The sequence below is a fragment of the Capsicum annuum genome, chromosome 2 (genome assembly GCF_002878395.1).
Source record: "Capsicum annuum cultivar UCD-10X-F1 chromosome 2, UCD10Xv1.1, whole genome shotgun sequence".
Classification (NCBI taxonomy): domain Eukaryota; kingdom Viridiplantae; phylum Streptophyta; class Magnoliopsida; order Solanales; family Solanaceae; genus Capsicum; species Capsicum annuum.
In genome coordinates, this window is record NC_061112.1 from 141,329,416 (window position 1) to 141,349,035 (window position 19,620).

General features: G+C 34.7%; 2 protein-coding genes and 1 long non-coding RNA gene across 4 annotated transcripts in view; 2 read left to right on the plus strand and 1 right to left on the minus strand.

The window, feature by feature from the left end:
* Nucleotides 1-4,104: 4,104 nt before the first annotated feature.
* Nucleotides 4,105-8,697, minus strand: LOC107861337. Its single transcript, XR_007052480.1, has 4 exons — nucleotides 8,401-8,697; nucleotides 6,360-6,397; nucleotides 4,703-4,818; nucleotides 4,105-4,622 (listed from the first exon to the last, which is right to left on the minus strand). It is a non-coding gene; the product is annotated as an uncharacterized LOC107861337 (long non-coding RNA).
* A 2,905-nt stretch (nucleotides 8,698-11,602) lies between these two features.
* LOC107861338 (probable carboxylesterase 17) lies at nucleotides 11,603-12,842 on the plus strand. Its single transcript, XM_016706679.2, has one exon. The coding sequence runs from the start codon at nucleotides 11,724-11,726 to the stop codon at nucleotides 12,738-12,740; it is 1,017 nt and encodes a 338-aa protein (XP_016562165.1). The 5' UTR covers nucleotides 11,603-11,723; the 3' UTR covers nucleotides 12,741-12,842.
* Nucleotides 12,843-16,020: 3,178 nt separating this feature from the next.
* Nucleotides 16,021-19,620, plus strand: part of LOC107860034 (protein SWEETIE) — a 38,059-nt gene continuing 34,459 nt past the window's right edge. The window contains exons 1-6 of one of the 2 annotated variants that reach the window (XM_016705227.2): nucleotides 16,021-16,409; nucleotides 16,526-16,733; nucleotides 17,144-17,250; nucleotides 18,399-18,635; nucleotides 18,739-18,828; nucleotides 19,048-19,132. In XM_016705227.2, the coding sequence (XP_016560713.1) occupies nucleotides 16,245-16,409; nucleotides 16,526-16,733; nucleotides 17,144-17,250; nucleotides 18,399-18,635; nucleotides 18,739-18,828; nucleotides 19,048-19,132 (892 nt within the window). In that variant the 5' untranslated portion in view covers nucleotides 16,021-16,244. Of the gene's footprint in view, nucleotides 16,410-16,525; nucleotides 16,734-17,051; nucleotides 17,251-18,398; nucleotides 18,636-18,738; nucleotides 18,829-19,047; nucleotides 19,133-19,620 lie in introns of those variants that run through there. The other variant, XM_047407247.1, reaches the window with a different exon arrangement.

The following is a 19,620-nucleotide window of genomic DNA, read 5'->3' on the forward strand; positions in this document are numbered from 1 at the left end:
ACACTTCAAAACTTTTAGTCTTGAATTGGTATCAAATGTAAGACCCCACGTAATCTTCCACACACGGGTTTGTTTAATGGCATGCTCAAAATGGGTCCACCATGCATGTTCTTATATCCTCGAGGTGACCAAGTCTTGATCCTTTATGTGTTGTCCTCTAAAAATGTCATCAAAAGATAAGATGGCCATTTGTCCCCGTATCATTGGGGGTGGGGTCGGGGTTTGGGGGTGGGTTAGGTTAGAGATTTGGAGTACGAGGTTTTAAGGAAGGGGATAAGAGAGATGATAGGTTGAGGGTAGGGTCGTGAAATATAGGGACCCTTCAGGGTAAGTTGATAGAATTGGTAAAGATTCTTAGGAAGAGAAGAATCAATATTGCGTGTGTCCAGGAGACCAAGTGGGCAGGTTCTAAGGCTAGGGATGTTGATGGATACAAGTTGTGGTACTCGGGTAGTGAGAGACGTAGGAATAACGTAGGTATCTTAGTGGACGAAGAGCTTAGGGGCAAGTAGTGGAGGTTAAAAGGGTTAGTGATAGGGTGATGTCTATCAAATTAATTATTGAAGAGTCTTCTGTGAATATCTGTAGTGCATACGCACCATAAACGGGCCTGGACGAGGAGGAAAACAAGAAATTTTGGGAGGTTTTGGGCGAGGTGGTAAGAGGCGTGCCTACTTCAGAGATGATTTTCATATGAGGGGATTTTAATGGGCACATTGGGTCTCTACCGATGGGTTATGATGATGTGCATGGAGGTTTTGGGTTCGGGGATAGGAATGTTGATGGAGCTGCTCTTTTAGATTTTGCAAGGGCCTTTGGGTTAGTGGTAGTGAATTCCAACTTTTTGAAGAAAGAGGAGCATCTGGTTACTTTTCATAGTAGGCTAGCCAAGACTCAAATTGACTTTTTTCTGCTTAGGAAGGAGGATAGAGCAATGTGTAAGGATTGTAACGGTATCCCGAGTGAGAATCTTTCGACCCAATATAGACTTCTAGTGATGGACTTGGATATCAAGAAGGGCGAGAAGAGACGGGGTGGGGAGGGCCGTCCTAGAGTTAAGTGGGATGGACTGACTTCAGTTAGTGTCCTAGAGATAGGGGCAAAGTTGGAAGGGATGGGGGTTTGGAAGGATAGCCGGGATGTGGATAGTATGTGGGATAGGGCTGAGGGATGCATCAAAGAATCTGCTAAAAAAGTATTGGGTGTTTCGAGGGGCTGGTCGGGCTCGTATCGAGGGGATTGGTGGTAGAATGAAGATGTTAAGAAGAAGGTGGAGTCGAAGAAGGTGACTTTTATTAAGTTGGTGGAGAGTAGGGATGAAGAGGAGAAATGGGTTAGTATAGAGGAGTATAAGTTAGCTAAGAAGGAGGCTAAGTTAGCAGTTACAGCTGTTAAGACAACAGCTTTTGAGAGTTTGTATATGGGGTTAGAAGAGAAAGGCAGGGAAAAAAGGTTGTTTAGGCTTGCCAAGGCTAGGGAGCGGAATGGTCGAGATCTGGATCAAGTAAAGTTCATTAAGGGGGAAGATGGCAGAGTATTGGTGGAGGACGCCCTCATTAAGAAAATATGACAGTCGTATTTTCATAAGCTCTTGAATGACGAGGAGGACAGAGGTGTTGTGTTAGGGGAGTTAGAGCATACTGGGAAGTGTCACGATTTTGGCTATTGTCGGCATTTTAAAGTAGAGGAGTTCAGCAAGGCTATTCTCAAGATGCGAAGGGGCAGGGCGACAGGGCCCGACGAGATTCCGGTGAATTTTTGGAAGTTTTTTATCTTGCCTGGGTTAAGGTGGCTGACCAACCTGTTTAACAATATTTTCAAGTCCGTGAAGATGCCTGAGGCATGAAGATGGAGCACGATGATTCCTCTATATAAGAACAAAGGTAACATTCAGAGTTGCAACAACTACCGGGGTATTAAGTTGTTGAGTCACGCGATGAAGATTTGGTAGAGGGTGGTGGAGTAGAGGTTGAGAAATATTGTGTCTATTTTAGAGAATCAATTTGGATTTATGCCTGGTCGCTCGACGACTGAGACAATTCACCTTGTGCGGAGACTGGAAGAGCAGTATAGAGAGAGGAAGAGAGATCTTTACATGGTGTTTATTGACTTGAAAAAGGCGTATAACAAGGTCCCTAGGGAGGTTCTTTGGAGATGCTTGGAGGCGATAGGGGGTTCTTGTGGCGTACATTAGTGCGATTAAGGATATGTATGAGGGGCGAAGACTCGAGTAAGGACGGTGAGAGAAGATTCTGAGCACTTTCCAATATTGACAGGGTTGCATCAGGGATAAGCTCTTAGTCTGTTCTTATTTGCCGTGGTGATGGATGTGCTGACGTGGAGTTTACAAGGCGAGGTGTCTTGGTGTATGCTTTTTGCGAATGATGTAGTTTTGATTGATGAGTCGCGGCAAGGTATTAATGATAAGCTGGAGGTTTGGAGACAAACTCTGGAGTCTAAAGGTTTCAGATTGAGTAGGACCAAGACGGAGTATTTGGAGTGCAAGTTTAGTGACTCGAGGCAAGAGGAGGAGGTGGTGGTGAAGTTGGACTCTCAGATAGTTTGCAAGAGGGATAGTTTTAAGTATCTTGGGTCTACGATCCAGGGAAATAAAGAGATAGATGAGGATGTCTCGCACCATATTGGGGCAGGTTGGATGAAATGGAGACTCGCTTCGGGGATTTTATGCGATAAAAAGGTGTCTCCCAAGCTTAAAGGAAAATTCTATAGAGTTGCAGTCCGGTCGGCTATGTTGTACGGAGCGGAGTATTGGCCAGTTAAGACTTCCCATATCCAAAAGTTGAAGGTAGCGGAAATGAGAATGTTGCGTTGGATGTGTGGTCTTACCAAGGGCTGACAGGGTTAGGAATGAGATTATTTGGGAGAAGGTGAGAGTGGTATCGGTGGAGGAAAAAATACAGAAAGTGAGGTTTAGATGGTTTGGTTATGTGATAAGGAGGGGCACGGATGTCCCAGTTCGTAGGTGTGAGAGACTAGCGTTAGATGGTTTCAAGCAGGGTAAGGGTAGATCGAAGAAATACTGGAGAGAAGTGATTAGACGTGACATGAAGAAGTTACGTCTCACTGAGGACATGACCCTAGATAGGAAGGTTTAGAGGAAAAACACAAGGACAAAGGGATAAGGTGGGTGGATGAATCGTAGTTCGTAGTTAGGAGGGTTTTGGTGTCTTTTGTTTGGTATTGTACATTACTTTTGTGGATGTTGTATCTATGTTAGTTTTATCATGTTTCATGCTTTGAATATTTTTGTATATTATCCTGTGTCTTGAGCCGGGGGTCTATTAGAAATAGCCTCTCTACTTCTTTAGAGGTAGTGGTATGGATTGCGTACATTCTACCCTCCCCAGACCCCACTAGGTGGGAATATACTGGGTTTATTGTTGTTGTTGTATATCTGTCCACTTAGACATGTGTAAATATGAGGTTGGCGCATGTAATACACGCGCCAATACACGTGTAAAAACGAGATTGACGTGTGTCACTACTAGAAAATCATCATTTTCTGACAACTATAGTAGTCAGAAAGTAGTCAGCAAATAAAGTTTTTTGACACACTTCCGACCGAATTCAGGAGGTCGGCAAAAGCCTGGTCGGAAAAAGATTTCGACTATTGTAGTCGAAAAATTTCCGACTACTTTAGTCGGTATATGAAAATTAAATCCGGTCGTACAAAAATAATATTCCGACAACAATAATCGGAAAATGAATAAAAAATTATTTAATTAATTTAAATATTTCGAATACTGTAGTCGGAATATTTCTGACCACAACAGTCGGAATATTTCCGACCACAACAGTCGAAATATTTTTGAATTAATTTTATTCATTTATTTTTTTCCGACCACTTCAGTCGGAATATGTGAATAATTATTTTTTTAATTACTCCGACTATAGCGGTTGAAATATTTTTGAATTAATAATTATCTCAATTTCATTATACTGCTGTGTAGGAATTGTTTGCAACTATTTTGACAGCACACGATTGCTTCATCAAATAATAAATAATAACTAGAACCAAACAACTAAATATGGTTAAACTTTTCAAACGACTAGAAAACATAACGGAATTGTCAAGACAACATAGATCATCAAAATAGCATAAAGCATCCTAGACAAACATAATTAACAGAAATAGTCAAAAACATCAAAGTATTTAAAGCATCCTAGGCAAACATCATTAAGAAATATCCCAAACTAATAACCATAGATCAACTTCAAATCTAAATTTCACAATCAAAAACTGCGGTCTAATCCTCATCAGATTCAGTGTCGTCTTCATCATCACATGCTTGAGGCATGTACTTCATTATAAGCTTTTCAAATCTAGCAACCCTATAGTCAGAAGTTTTACACCTTATTTTTAGCTCTGCTATTTCCTTTCGCATCTCTTCCATTTCTTCCACATTTTGTGATGTATATGCAATAGACGACAATGGTGAAGGCCTACCCGAAGAACGTATAACTCCAAGTCTGTAGACTCTACCTTGTTTAGGACCACCTGCCACCTCTGTCATTTGTGTGAGTGATGGTTGGACTAGGGTACCGTCCTCTGAAGTTGGCCGAGTCTGACACCAATTTTCCAAACTTTTTTGAAATTCTTCCTAAAATAAAAATAAATCATTATATCGATAAATCAAAAAATGAAGAAAACAAGAAAATAGTGTTGAAGTTTTGATCTTACATATGTGTCCTTAGCACGCATCTCGACCCATTTTTCTCTTATACCGTCTTCCTTCTTTTTTTTATGCGTCTCCGTGAAGAGCAGGAGTGATATCTGCTCCTCCTTTTAGTTTTTTCCTGTGAAATTTAAAAAATAAGATAGTTAGCAAGGCAAAGGGTAAGAAACCTTCAAAAGGGTCATACAACAAAGTAGGATCAATACTCACATCCCCAATGTTATGTAATAATAATTGTTTTCCCTTAAAATTGTCAATTGTTCACCTTTTAACCTTGTAGCTTACACTGATTCATTTTTTTGTTAAATTACTGATAAACCTTGTAATTTACATTTAAGGTCACGCATTGATTTGGTAGGTATTGGAAAGCCAGCTAACTGATTAGGGAAAAGAGAAAGCAACGATCAGCTTTAATTGCAGCTCAAAATGCCTCTTAGGGAGGAAATAAAAACTTTAAACTGCAGCTGACTTGCCTGTGGTAAAGAAAAATGTAGATTGACCAAAGACACAGTACACTGTTATTGTAACATTGATGACCATGTGCATCACTGTATCCTTCTAATTAATGTTTATAAGAAAATATAACAAGTAAATCTCCATTTGTGGGATTATACTGGGTATGTTGTTGTTTATGTATTTCTTCAAAGTAGCAGGTTATTCTTCAAATAATTGATAGGAGTCAGGTTGATGTTTTACTTATTGAATGTAGATGGTCGCATGATTATACAAAGGGGTTAAACGTGGTGGTAGAACGTATCTTCATAGAAGGCAACAAAGTGGAAGATTTTATAGTGAACAATGTTTTCTATTTTGCAGGTACCTACTTTTCAATTGCTACCAAGAGAAGCTAAAGCTCTACTGAATATGGATGGAGCTCAAGTTTCTAACCTTAGGATTATGAAGTTACAAAATGAGAGTTTTAGTATTGATAAAAGGTAGATGTAGTAAATACAGGTTTGACAGAAAAAGTTCTATAGTACATCAACAATCAAATAGAAACCATTGAAAATGGAAACCATCAGGTTAATAAACAACATCATTAAAAAAAACTACATCAAAAACATCAAAAGAGGGAGCACATTTACAATCAGGATAGACAAAAGCATATAGTGAGACAAGTGAAAGGATACCTTAAATAAAATCCAAGGTAAGTTACAGCTGAGTAAGAACTATATACACTAATAAGTAGCTCTCTGCTTACTGTAAGGACAACATATCAAAACCTAAACAAATGCTGAAGGTTTCATCTACATACAATTAAAAATTGAGATACTTCAACTAATAATTTATATTCTTATAAAGAGTTTCAATATCATGCTCAACCTAAACAAGCGTCATATTTCTAACCTAAGAATCATAATTCTAAATAGGAGAAACTAAAAAAGCAATGAATAGTTATAATCTTAATAAATGTCACGATTATGAACAAAGTTGACTAAGAAAATGTTCTTTGTAATACGATTTTTGATATTGCAATCAAGGTGGTTCTTCAACCTCCAAAGACTAAAAAACAAGAAAGAACACACAAACTTGCTAGAAACATTCACCACAAAATCAATATTCAAAATTTAAAACCTAGAAAATGCCCCAAATTTGTTGAAAATTTCTAAACTCTCTAAACTAGGAATAGTTAAATGAAGTTGAAAACAGTAAGATCTTTACCTTTTTGCTCTCTATACTATTGAAGATTTCTTCTGCACCTGTCAATAATAAGTGAAGAAAATTAAAAATGAGCACGATAATTAAGTGAAGAGTAATAAATATTTCATAAATTAAAGCACAACAAGAAGAAGATTTTGGCAGTTCAAAACTTTAGTACAAAACCTATTATTAGTCAGATCCAAAATACAGCTAGCACATTTCTTCATTCAAAGATGAGATGCTATTTTTTGGTGCTGACTCAAATCTCAATTCTCCTGAGATGGATTAAAGAGAAAAACTCACCAAAAAACTATTGAAAAATTAAATTTTTACCAAAGCATATTCATGTAATTAAAACTAATAGAAAAAATTTACTAAATACAAATGCTGAAAATGCAAATGAAAAATAGAATTCATATAAAAATGATGAACCTACTAGTAGATTTACCAAAGCCTAAGCTGTCACCAAATGAAGCTTACTAAAAATTTTAACAAAACTGAAATCTCCATGACTAAACACATTTCTAAGAGAGTAATTGACAAGTAAAGCTGAAAAATGCAAATAAAAATGGAGGCTTAAACTATTACCAAATGAAACTTTAAGAAAAAAAAAAATGGAGGTGATTAGGATTTTGCAGGTGAGAAGAAATGAAAATAACGTTTTATGGCCTTCTATTTCAGTTTTATTTTTTAATTATCTTAAAGAAATGATTTTCTGATTACTGTGGACGAAAAAAAATAGAAAAATTATTTAATTAATTTTTAAAAACTTTTCGACTACAATCGTCGATAAATGTAATATAATATTATTATTTTATATTAAATTTTTTTAGCGAATATTAGACAATTTTTATTAATAATTTATATAAATTATTTTTTTATGTAATCCGATTATAGTAATCGGAAAGTTATAATATAATTAATTTTTTATTTTATTTTCCGACAAAAGTCGTCGAAAATTTTGGTCAATATAATGTTGACTATTTTACCCGACTTCTATAGTCGAATTTTTTTTTCTCAAAATTTTCCACTAAATATTATGACTGCAGTTGCCGGAAAATTATTTAATAAAATATATAAATTAAAAAAATAAAATTTCCGACTACTGTAGTCGGAAAATTTCCGACTACTTTGAATGATCGGAATTTGTAGACGCAAAAATGCAAATTTCTAGTAGTTTGTATTATATCGCCAGCTGTCGAAATTGGGTATAGAGTTTCGGGGGGAATTAAATCCACTTTAAAAAGTCTAGGGGTAATAGGATCCCCGCAAAGTTCAGTATGTTCAACTAAAAATTCGATCAAAGTTCAGATATTTTTGTGAGTATTATCCTTAACTTAATTTAACCCTTTATCAGTTAGAAAGTTAGATACACCTCTTTTATACAAAGCCGAAGAATATATTATTACAATTTACATGCCGACATTCGCATAACTATCGATGCATGCAAGAGATAGGGGCGATTCAATAAATTTGGTGGTCTAAAATCAAATCTTATTAAGTGATTTCAAGAGTACTTAGTGGCGGAGCTAAGAAGTTCATTAAGGGGTTCAAAAGTGTACATACGAACTAGCCGAAAGAGTTCAACATATACAATATATACATAAAAAATAATTTTAACCGTGTATAAAGAGTATAATTTTTCGCCGAATGGGATTCGGATGAACCCCTGAATATATGCTAGATCCTCCGCTAAGTGTACTTAATAAAATGTTTATGTATGGATCATATGTGTATCTCGTGTACCACATGTGTATTTCATGCGACATACGTGCATCTCGTGGAAGCGGCGTGACGAAAGTTTTGAATCTAGTTGCATCCTTCGATTTCATTAATGGATGGTGGTCGAGCCCTATTGCATGTGACATTTTTGGCATTTCAGTATTTCTGCTATCGGTTTGCTTAATGACACACTACGGTCATCAAACAAGGGCGAGCAGAGAAGGCGAAGATAGTCTGGGGAGGATATGGAAATCTGGCGCAGAAGCGGAGCTTCAACAGTTGGTTCACTTTATAGAAAATGAAAACAAAGAGCCATCCTAAAAGAAGTTGCTATACTTACCAGTTTTAGTGATTAACGCAGCCGTATGAGTTTTTAGAGACTCTTAGACTTGAACTCGATCATTTTTTTTTCGTACTTCAGTTCCTAGTGTTCATTGGGTGTGAGTATCATGCCTCATTTGTAGCTTTGGTCCTTGCTGGTGCGATTCGAGCGGGAGTGGGTTACAGATTCTTCGCGAAACGAAGAACTCTTCTATTTGGATTTGGAGGCATTCTTCTCTCCAAAATATTATTCATTCCTTTTCTTTGTCCAAGTAATCTAATTCGTTAAATATAGGTAGATTTATTGATTTCCTCCAATATTTGTAGATTTTCTTGTTTTTCATATTTAGTGGGGCAAATCTACTATTCCAGCTAAACCGACAGAGCAACTACATTCATTGCATCTAGTATTCTCCTTGAAGGATTTTACTCTCTGTTTTCTAGCCCTTAAGTTTGGATAATGACAACATATCGGGAGGACCTTTAGGTGCATGTTGCGAGGCCACGATACTTTTACTCATGACATTTGTGAATCTAGCTACGTTGTCTCTCATTTGTGCCTTGAAATCGTGGATATTCGCTTTTCTTGGCATTGTGGTTCTCTATGTAGGATTCATAATATACAAGTTCCTACCAAAGATAGGAAAGAAGGAAGGCGAGCTACTCGAAGTAGAGATCTGGAAGCTACATTGGTTTTGAAGGAAGTCACTTCCAAAAGAAGATAATAAATTGTGGTAGACCTTTTGTTTGTAGAACATAGTGTAGGATGTTAGGAATTTGAAAAAGTACCGTTAACAATTAGATACTTTGTAATAAGTTTCAAAATTTGCTATAATATTGGTATCTTTTTCATTTATTTTTTAATGTTAGAATCAAATATTTTTAATAACTGTTGTCCAATTGAGCATGACTAAAATCAAAATTTGGAAAGATTTTTGTCACAACCTGGTTAAACTACAGCCTATTCCTAGAATCCTGGTGGTATGTTGGCATAATACGAGTATCTCGTGTACCACATACGCATCTCGTGTGATATACGTATATTGCGTGCGACTTACGTACATCTTATGTGCATTTTATGCCTATACATGCATCCATGTCGTTAATTAGTAAAAATATTTAGAATCACACAGATATTATCGTTAAATATGTGTGTGAGTATATAGTCACTGTGAACTATTTTCTGGCTTTATTTAATAATATTTTTAAAGAAAAAAATCTACACAACTAACTTTACTTTTAGTAACTATTCAAAATGAGTCCCCAAAGTTATTTTTTTTCCCATATTTAACAATACATAAAATTATTATATTTTTTAAAAAATTATAGAGAACATATTTTTAGAAAAAAGGCCCCAAAAAGAGTCAAGAACCCAAGCCATTGGTTTATTGTCTTTATGGTCCGGTCGACCTTGGGAAGAGATTTATGAATATTGAACGGTATTTATTCCATATCTCCGACCATAGTCCTTCCCAATCTGATAAATGGAGAAAATATTTGGTTATATTATATTGATGTCCTAAAGAGTATATAAATATACTATTTTAGGTGTACGCGTCTCACACTTGTACGTTACTTTATTAAATTCAAACGTTACACTAAATAAAATATTTGTTTAAATATTAAAGATGAATACAATAATTAAATTCAACATCTTTTGGAGAATTTATTTAATTAAACTTAATATTTACCAAAAAATTTATCAATGTCGATCGATATTCATCTACCTCCTGTAAATTGCAACAAAATAATTCGATGATAGAGACATCAAAACAATATAATTAAATCTAACCTTTACACAAAAATTTTCTCAAAGCCGTCTAACACTCATTTACCACCTCTAAACTATGACAAAATAATACGATAATAGAGATATCAAAATAATACAACTAAACTTTACCTTTATACAAAAAAAATTCTCAAACCAGAGATATAAAAATACTACAATTAAACCTAACCTTTACCTAAAAAAATTACTCAAAGCTGAACGACATTCATCTACCATCTGTAAATTCATCTACGACCTGTAAACTACAACAAAATAATACAATAGTGATCAAAAAGCTTCAGTTTTGATGAAAATAATTTTAGTCTGAGCGGAATTTTGACCCTAAAAAATGACTTAAATGAAACAAAGAAGATATATATACACACACGTTGAATTCTATTATGTTGAAAAAAACAGTGAAAAAATTGAGGGTTAGAAAATTAAGCATCCATCAATCTAGATATGCAACCGAATCAAGTTAGATGAGCATCAATCATATTTTTCCAATAAGTAAACTGATTTCTTCTCTAGTTTAACGTGCATCTCAATATTTATAGAATTATTTCCTTAATAGAGTCTTATTTTAGGAGTATTTTTCTATACTATTTTAAGAGTATTTTTCTAATTAATAAGAAAAATATTAATTGATTCTCTTTCCATATATTTTAGGAGTTTAGTTAATATAATAAAAATAATTAAATAATAAATTAAAATAGTGAAAAAACAGTTTTGTCTAAAGGTAATCTTTTAATAAAGGGCAAAAAGTTCGTCAAATCACTATTTTAATGGTTTTCACACTTTTAATATATTATAGATTATAGATTATGTTATATTAACTTGTTAAAAATGATTATTTATTCATTTTTGTGAGTTTATCAACTAAAGTTTGTAATAAATAGTTACCTCGTGCTGTTTTTTCGATATTTGATATTCGTTTGAGACCGACTATCTTGATTTGCACTGTAAATCATATCAAGGTGATTCCATTCTATCCTAACTTCTAAGGCTTGAACCAAAAACATAAATGTGGGAGCATTTCTTTTTTTTTTTTTTTTTTTTTTTTTTTTTTTGAGATAAGCTTATTATCTGGTCTAGCTTGCACGTACCTTAATTAATTTCACGGAATATCTGTCACCTCTCACGCAACAGGTATCAGATAATTTTGTCCACTAAAATTAGAATATATGGAAAGAAATTACCTAGTATTTGCCTCTATTGGGAATTAAAATGGTGGGAGTAAATTATATAGAGATGAATATATAAAAGTGACACATTTTAAATAGTTTAGAAATACACTAGCCTTTTCCAAGTTAAAAAAAAAATGAGAATAGTAATTACATTGACCCAAAATAAAATAAAATTCTATGTTGTGTCAAAGGATAATCCACCACTTTTCTTATTACTTTTAACTTTTTACGATATGGGGGATCGGATATGCCGTAAGACAACCTTCTCAACCTCTCTATAAAAGGACACCAAAATCTAACACATGTATCACCAAACTCCAGCAGACAAAACCAAATTACTCACTACAAACATATCCTATCAATATCCTCTCCAAAAAAAAAATAAAAATGGTGACTGCCATTTCATATGATCCAAGACAAAATCTCAACGTAAGAAAAGACCAACATGGAATAGTTGTAGTCGAAGAAATTGAAGGCCTTATAAAAGTATGCAACAATGGCCATGTTGAAAGACCACCTATTGTCCCAAATGTTCCACCTGTTTCCCTGCCTGATATTACATCCAAAGATGTCATTTTTCATAGTCCTACTAATTTATGGTCACGAATTTACGTCCCCAATACTTCGAGGAATAAATTGCCTTTGCTTGTTTACTTTCATGGAGGCGGTTTCTCTGTAGGTTCTGCTGCATGGAAATGCTACCATGATTTCCTATCAACTCTTGCTTCAAAAATTGGCGTTGTTGTTATGTCAGTTAATTATCGATTAGCACCCGAAAATCGCCTTCCTGCAGCTTATGACGATGGATTCCATGCTATAATGTGGCTAAAGAATCAAGCAATGGTCAATTCCAAGGAACAATATTGGTGGTCTAGTAAATGCAATTTTTCAAACATGTTCCTTAGTGGTGACAGTGCTGGTGCCAATATTGCTTATCACGTATCCATTAGGCTCAATTCGAATAATAACAATAATCTCAAGCCTTTGTGTCTCAAAGGGCTTATTTTAATCCAACCATTTTTCGGAGGGGAATCGCGGACTCATTCGGAGAAATATTCAGTTCAGCCTTCGTATTCTGCTTTGAATTTATCCGCTTCGGATACTTACTGGCGAATGGCATTGCCAGTGGGTTCGAATCGTGACCATCCGTGGTGTAGGCCAAGATTCAATAGTAATAATAATATGAAACTTCCGTCCGTATTGATCTGTATATCGGAGATGGACATACTCAAAGATAGGAATTTGGAAATGTGTAGTGTACTGGCAGATGCTGGAGTAAAAGTGGAAAAACAGGTTTATAAAGGTGTGGGCCATGCATTTCATATTCTGCATAATTCTCCACTCTCTCAGCCAAGAACTCAAGATATGATGTCTCATATGAAGGCTTTTATCCATAACCAATAACTTAACGTAGTTAACTAGTGGTAGTAGTATTATTGATTGGATATGTAGAATGATGATTTAATTATATTTGCTATATATATATATCCAGTGTCTAGTCTGCAGTGTAATGTTTTGGATGCTCCGGGTAGAATAATATATATTTATATATATATCTATATAGTGTCTAGTCTGCAATGTAATGTTTTGGATGCTACAGGTAGAATAATATATATAGAGAGAGAGAGTGACATATTTTTTTGGTTAAGGCTTCAACTCTTTTCTCGTGCTTGATGTTTTTGTGAATTTGTATTCTATAACTTGATTAACTCAACGAATAAATTGAAGATCCTTTTAAGATCGGCATGATTTGAGAAAGTAAAAAATTTAGTTATATATGGTTTGGAACTAATTTTGATCATTTAAATAAGCTTGATCAAGACATGTTTTCTGTTGGCACGTAGACGATTGCAATTTTAAAAGGTAATTGAATATTACATGTCTTTTAATTAACATTAACCTCACTTTACATGCACACAGATGAGAGAGTGGCTTAATTGTAGATCATGGGTGAATGGATGAAGCAAGTAATGAGATTGTGGAATTATTAATTTTTTCTAGTGTTAGTAAGGAACTATTTGTTATTTTTTGTTGGGTTCGAAATTGAGAACGCCTCGTACGGAAGTTATTAGTTACAAATTATTGTGGTGACAATTCAGAAGACATAAAATAATATTTAAAAATTTAATATTATTATATTATTTGGCCAATTGACCTACATATAAAACCTAATATTAAAGACATAAAAACTAATGAGAGGGAAAATCTCCCCTTAAACAAAACTCTTAAAAGACTACATTGTTGATGTTATTGTGTTATGGTATGAGAAAGAAGTCTTCTATTTATAGATGTCCAAAATCTTTACTCCAAGAAAGAGGTTTGCCAAATATGGAAAAGTTTTATATTTTTCTTTCAGGAAAAGTAAAAGTATTTATGGTAACTTTTATTTTCCTTACAAGAAAAAGTAAAACTTAAATTTGGTAAGAAAATCGGGGCAAAAATCTTAACAAATCTCCCCTTTTTGGCTTGATTTTCTTCACTTGATCCACCTTTTTCTTGTGCATAATCTTCGTTCTTCATATATATTCTCCATATATCACTGCTGTTTGGCATGTTTAAAAATGGAGCTTTTGGGTTAAAAGTATATGAGCTCTTTTCGGGTTAAAAATATTGAAGCCCTTTTACAGATTTAAAAGTGAGCTTTATTTTCAAATATATGACAACAGGATTGTTGAAAATATGATTAATAATTATCTCCACATGTAGTTTTTTGACATATATCTTCATTATCATCAAATTGATTGCAACTTTGTTCAACAATTGGACCATCCATTTATTGAACCGTGGACTTTGATACCACTTGTTGGGTTCGAAATTGAGAGGGCGTCATGCGGAAGCTATTAGTTGCAAACTATTGTGGTGACAATTTAGAAGACACATAAAACAATATTAAAAAGCTTAATATTATTATATTAATTGGCCAATTGACCTACATATAAAACCTAATATTAAAGACATAAAAATTAATGAGAGAGAAAATCTTGTCCTAAACGAAACTCTTAAAAGACTACACTGTGGATGCTATTGTGTTAACGAAACTGTTAAAAGTCTACATTGTGGATGCTACTGTGTTATGGTATGCGAAAGGCTTTTCTATTTGTAGATTTCTAAAACCTTTTTCTCCAAGAAAGTGGTTTGTCAAATATGAAAAAGTTTTATATTTTTCTTTTAGGAAAAGTAAAAGTATTTATGGTTACTTTTATTTTCCTTACAAGAAAAAGTAAAACTTAAATTTGGTAAGAAAATCGAAACAAAAATTCTAACATTTTAAACCATACTTAGGATCTTGATTTAGGTAATTAGATCTCAACTTTCCCTCTTAATTTTAATATGTGTCTTTTATCTAATTAGAAGCTTGAGAAAATTGAGAGAATGAAAAATGAACAGAAACTCCATCCGATGAGGTCTTGTGGTGCATCTAAAACAAGAATGATTACGTTCAAGCAGAGATCTCACCAGCGATAGAGGCGGGAAAGACCTATACTATTGATTTCCCGATATCAAGACTCTACTCTAGACTGCCATAGTCTCTAGATAGCCCTGGCCAAGGTTTCGATTCTGATAGACTAGCCTTGCCTTCTCCCCACTGAGGAGATAGACTGGTCTATAAAAGCTTCTAGAACTAGAAGAAGGAATTTTGGAACTATTCCCTTAGTGACATTAGCATTTTTCTTTTGAACATTCGGACATTATAGGCTCTCCTCTAAAAAAGAATTGGGAAAGAAAAACTCACATTCCCGAATAAGCAGAAAGTTTAGGAAGATATCAAGTCAATACGGGTAAAACTTAGTATAAGTTAGAATTGTAAATCATTGACGAGTGTGAGAGAGAAGGTAATGTCTACTTTCTCAAACATGAAAAAACACGATAAGATTATGACTTAGTCGAAGTTAAGATCAATGTGTCCACTTAATAATCATGACAAAATCACAATTTATTAAGTACTATGATTTTAATTTGATTAAAATATAATGATCACTACAATCACCCTTTTCATTTTAATATTAAAATGGAAGAGCTTATCGAAATAGGAGATTAATATGTACACTGAAGGTATATTTTATTGAGCCTCCATTTAATAACAATAATCTTTATTCCAAGAAACAATAATATCCTTGACTTAAATTATGATTGAAAAAAGTTATTATCGAGACTCGAGACCCCCGATTGCATAACTTGATCCAAGAAAGTTAAGCTATAAATCTTTTTCGTGACAACTACTATCAAGTGAAACGCAATAGCTATTCTATTTTTCATAAAGATACACAAAAAAAGTTAAAGCTAAAATTTAAAAACGAGCCGGAGTTCAAATTTTAGTATTTAACAATTCAACTTACTTCCTCCATTTCATTCAACTGATCTTTTTACTAAAAATACTTATTTTAGTTTAGTTGTCCAGCTTATGAAATAAATAAAATTTATTATATTTTTTCAGTATTATTCTATCATTAAATAACTACATAAAGTGTAATTAAATTTATATTTTAAAGCATAATTAGTAATGATAATTTTGTAAATTAGCACATAATAAATATTTTTATAAAAAGAGTATTAGCCAATAGAAATCAACTATTTTAAAACGAGAAATAGTAAATTATCTTTAAATTTTTCTTGTTTCCCCAAAAATTGGAGTACGTATTTAGCTAATCAAACATTCAGACATCATATTTCCAAATTCCAACGTTCAATTCTTTAATTACCGCACAGTCCTTTGAGGCCCAGTTTCACAACCCGATCAACCCGACCCGACCCAACCCCAGCTACCGCTCTTTGTCACTCCCTTCACCATTGCCTTCCCATTTCTCTGTAAAGTAGTAGTATTATTTTTCCGATTCCATCTCAGTACTATTTCGCTCCAACGAATGAGGAAAACCGTGTGCTTTCAAAAACCCTAAGGATTTGGTTACAATGGCGAAGAAATTCGTGAGAGATGAGGTGCCCCTATCACGATTTGGAGTATTGGTGGCGCAGTTGGAATCTATAGTAGCTTCAGCTGCTCACAAGTCTCCTGACCCTCTCCTTTGTTTTGATCTTCTCTCTGATCTCATCTCCGCCCTTGCGGAAGAGTCCAAGGTCACTCTATTTCTCACTTTTAGATCTTCATTGGACTGGAATCTACACTTGCCCATTGTCCTATTCATACTAAAACTCACGCACTCTAATGGATAAGTAAAGTTGTAAAATTTCAGGATTCTATACTGCTGTGTCAAAGGAAATGCGAGGATGCACTTTATTCTCTACTTGTGCTAGGCGCAAGGAAACCTGTGCGTCATTTGGCCTCAGTGGCAATGGCAGGGATTATACAGAAGGGTGACAGTATTTCAATATACTCCAGGGCTAGCAGTTTGCAGGGATTTCTCTCTGATGGAAAGAAGAATGAGCCCCAACGAATCGCGGGTGCGTCAATAATTGCTACAACTTTGATTTTTGTTGTTTATTCTTTAGTTCATTAATATTTGCGCTTAGAATATACATTTCCTTTTTAGTTATTATCTGGTGGTTGTAGTTCCATAGCATTGAATAGGTTTATCTGGAATTCCTTATTAATTTTGTTTGTAGTTAGCCACCCAAATATGCCCTTGTTATCTTGTGCTTGAGAAGTTTAGGTTTATAAATTCAACGATTCTCTAACTTACTAATATGGGATAGGATCAATTTTTTCGTGACTTTGTTATTAGGTTGTATCTTATTTTCCTTGTTTTAATTGTTATGTAGGACCCATGCCTTGTGATGTTATTTTTCTTGATATGCATTATGAGATTTCCTTCGGTATACAAGAGTTGTTACGCTGAGTCACTGTATTTTAGGTGCTGCCGAGTGCTTGGGAGAATTGTATCGCCATTTTGGGAGACGAATCACTTCAGGCTTACTTGAAACAACCACGATTGTCACAAAACTACTGAAGTTAAATGAGGTACTGAATTTCTTTGTTTAGGAATAGAAATCTGCTTGCTTATTTTTTTCAGTACAATCCAGTTAACTTCCTCAGAATGTGTGAGTCAGAAAGGCATTTTAATTAATGCTGTTCTGTTGGTTGTGTAGCTTGATTTGGGTCCTTTCAGAAGAATGGGTTTTGAAATTGCTGTCCCTTAAAAACAATTGGGTACAAAAGAAAAGCTGACCACCTCCCAAAAGTTGTTTTTTGATTAAGTGGAGTCTTGATAAATCCTGTCTCTACCAAATTATAACTACCATTGTAGATCATTGATTAAATGGGTGGCTGAAAGTTAGTATATACTACTACTGTAATCAGTAATGGGCTTGAGACATGAGTAGATCAGATATGATGCAGAGTAGACGAACTTCCTTGGTTTTCTGGAGGTGACAACAGTGGGCATTTTGTGTAAAGAATGCACTACATTGACACTATGTCACTAATAGAATATACCTTATCTGCTAATGATCCAAAAACTTTCTCGCCAACGCGGTGCACTAAGCTCTAAATTTGGACTTCTAGAATCTATATCAGGGGATTATGAAGTCCAATAATGTTGCAGATATTGCTATTTAAAGTTCTATTGTATTTTTCCCAACCGTTTTACTTCGGATTTGTCATCAAATTTAGGGCCCGTGGCTATGATTACTTTGAAGCCTTACTAAATCCTTAACGTTATGACTTGCATGGGCCACCTAAAATCACCATTTGTCCTCCTCAAAAAAGTTAAAATGTAAAAAAGTCCTTAAGTTATGGCTACGATGCACTTTATAATGTCCAACCGAAGATTAGTTTTAGGACGGGTGACTGGTGTGCACTCGTGAGAGATTGAGATATATGAGCTGTCATTATAGGCTAAGGGAGCTGGAAAGAGTTTGGTTGATTTGTGGAGAACTCTTGGGTACTTTGCTTTGGTGCGTATAATTTCATTGACACACAATAGAATTTCTGGCTGAACCTCTGAAGTTCTGTCCATATGTAGCTCAAAATCTTTTATTCTTTTTCCTTCAAGCTCAAGTTAAGCTTTTCAAGCGTTTATTTGAGTTACCAAAAAAGAACTTATGAAAAGAAAGCGTGTTTAGCATTTCAAATTTGGTGTTATATTATATAACCACTTGCTCATTCAGGACTTTGTTAGAGAAGAGGCTCTACAGATGCTTCAAAATGCTCTGGAAGGCTGTGGTGGAGGTGCTGCTGCCTCAGCATATACTGATGCATTTCGTATCATTATGCGAACTGGGATCGTGGACAAATCACCTATCGTTAGAGTAGCTGCAGCTAGATGTTTAAAAGCATTTGCGAGCATCGGAGGGCCAGGATTAGGGGTTGGAGAACTTGATAATGCATCTTCTTCTTGTGTCAAAGTTGGTGAATTTCTCCTTTCCTTTGAATTTCCCATTTTAACGTGGATGCTTCTTCTCACCGTATTGGAAGTAAAAATTGAATCTATAACTCTGCATTTTGCAGGCCCTTGAAGATCCTATATCTTCTGTAAGAGATGCATTTGCCGAAGCTCTGGGAGCATTGCTTGGTCTTGGGATGAATCCTGATGCACAGGTTCTAAGTGCTTTTTTTTCATAAAGTAATAAGATTTCATTAAAAGAAGGAAAATGATATAATAAAAAGAGAAATGTACCAAGACGAGGGGTCCCAGAGAAAGAAAGGAAACAAAATCTGGGCAAAGAGAAACCCTCGAATTGGAAAGGAGATAAGTATATTCTAAGTGCTTTTAAAAGATTTTATATTGCTTGTTCTCACTTTGCTTATGCTCATTAGGTACAACCAAGGGGAAAAAGTCATTTTACTCCCAAGAAACTTGATGGGGGTTTAGAGAGACACTTAACTTTGCCATTTGTAAAAGGTACATTTAACATTTTTCCCATCCTTTTCAATTAAACTGTAATATATATGTTTCGATTGTCAGAAAAACCATTGCAGTGAATTTAGGTCTTAAACACATCAATCATTGGGATCAGAATGTGAAAGATGGCATGTGCTACTGATTTAGAGCGTTAAACGTAATATATACTGGTGTGTCCTTTTCTTTCTGCAGCTCTCCCTGAGGATTGATTTGTCTTATAGAAACACAACTATTTTTAGTCAGAAGTTGTACATTTTTTCGAATTTTAGTTAAAAGTCTATTAAAATCCAATTTCAAACAAGAAATGGAGAGCTTCCTTCTTGTTACGGTTCTCAGTTTTGCTCATCTTTCCAAAACAATAGTAATTGAGCATTGGCGAAGTTGATTGTCCTGCTCCATTATAATGGTGAGTGGATCTGTCTAGGTCAAACAACAGTATCCTTATTAGTTACAAATCCATAACCAAAGGAGATAGATAGTGTATTTCT

Coding starts and splice junctions, on each gene's coding strand:
- LOC107861338 (XM_016706679.2), top strand. CDS start 11,724: ATGGTGACTGCCATTTCATATGATCCAAGACAAAATCTCAACGTAAGA.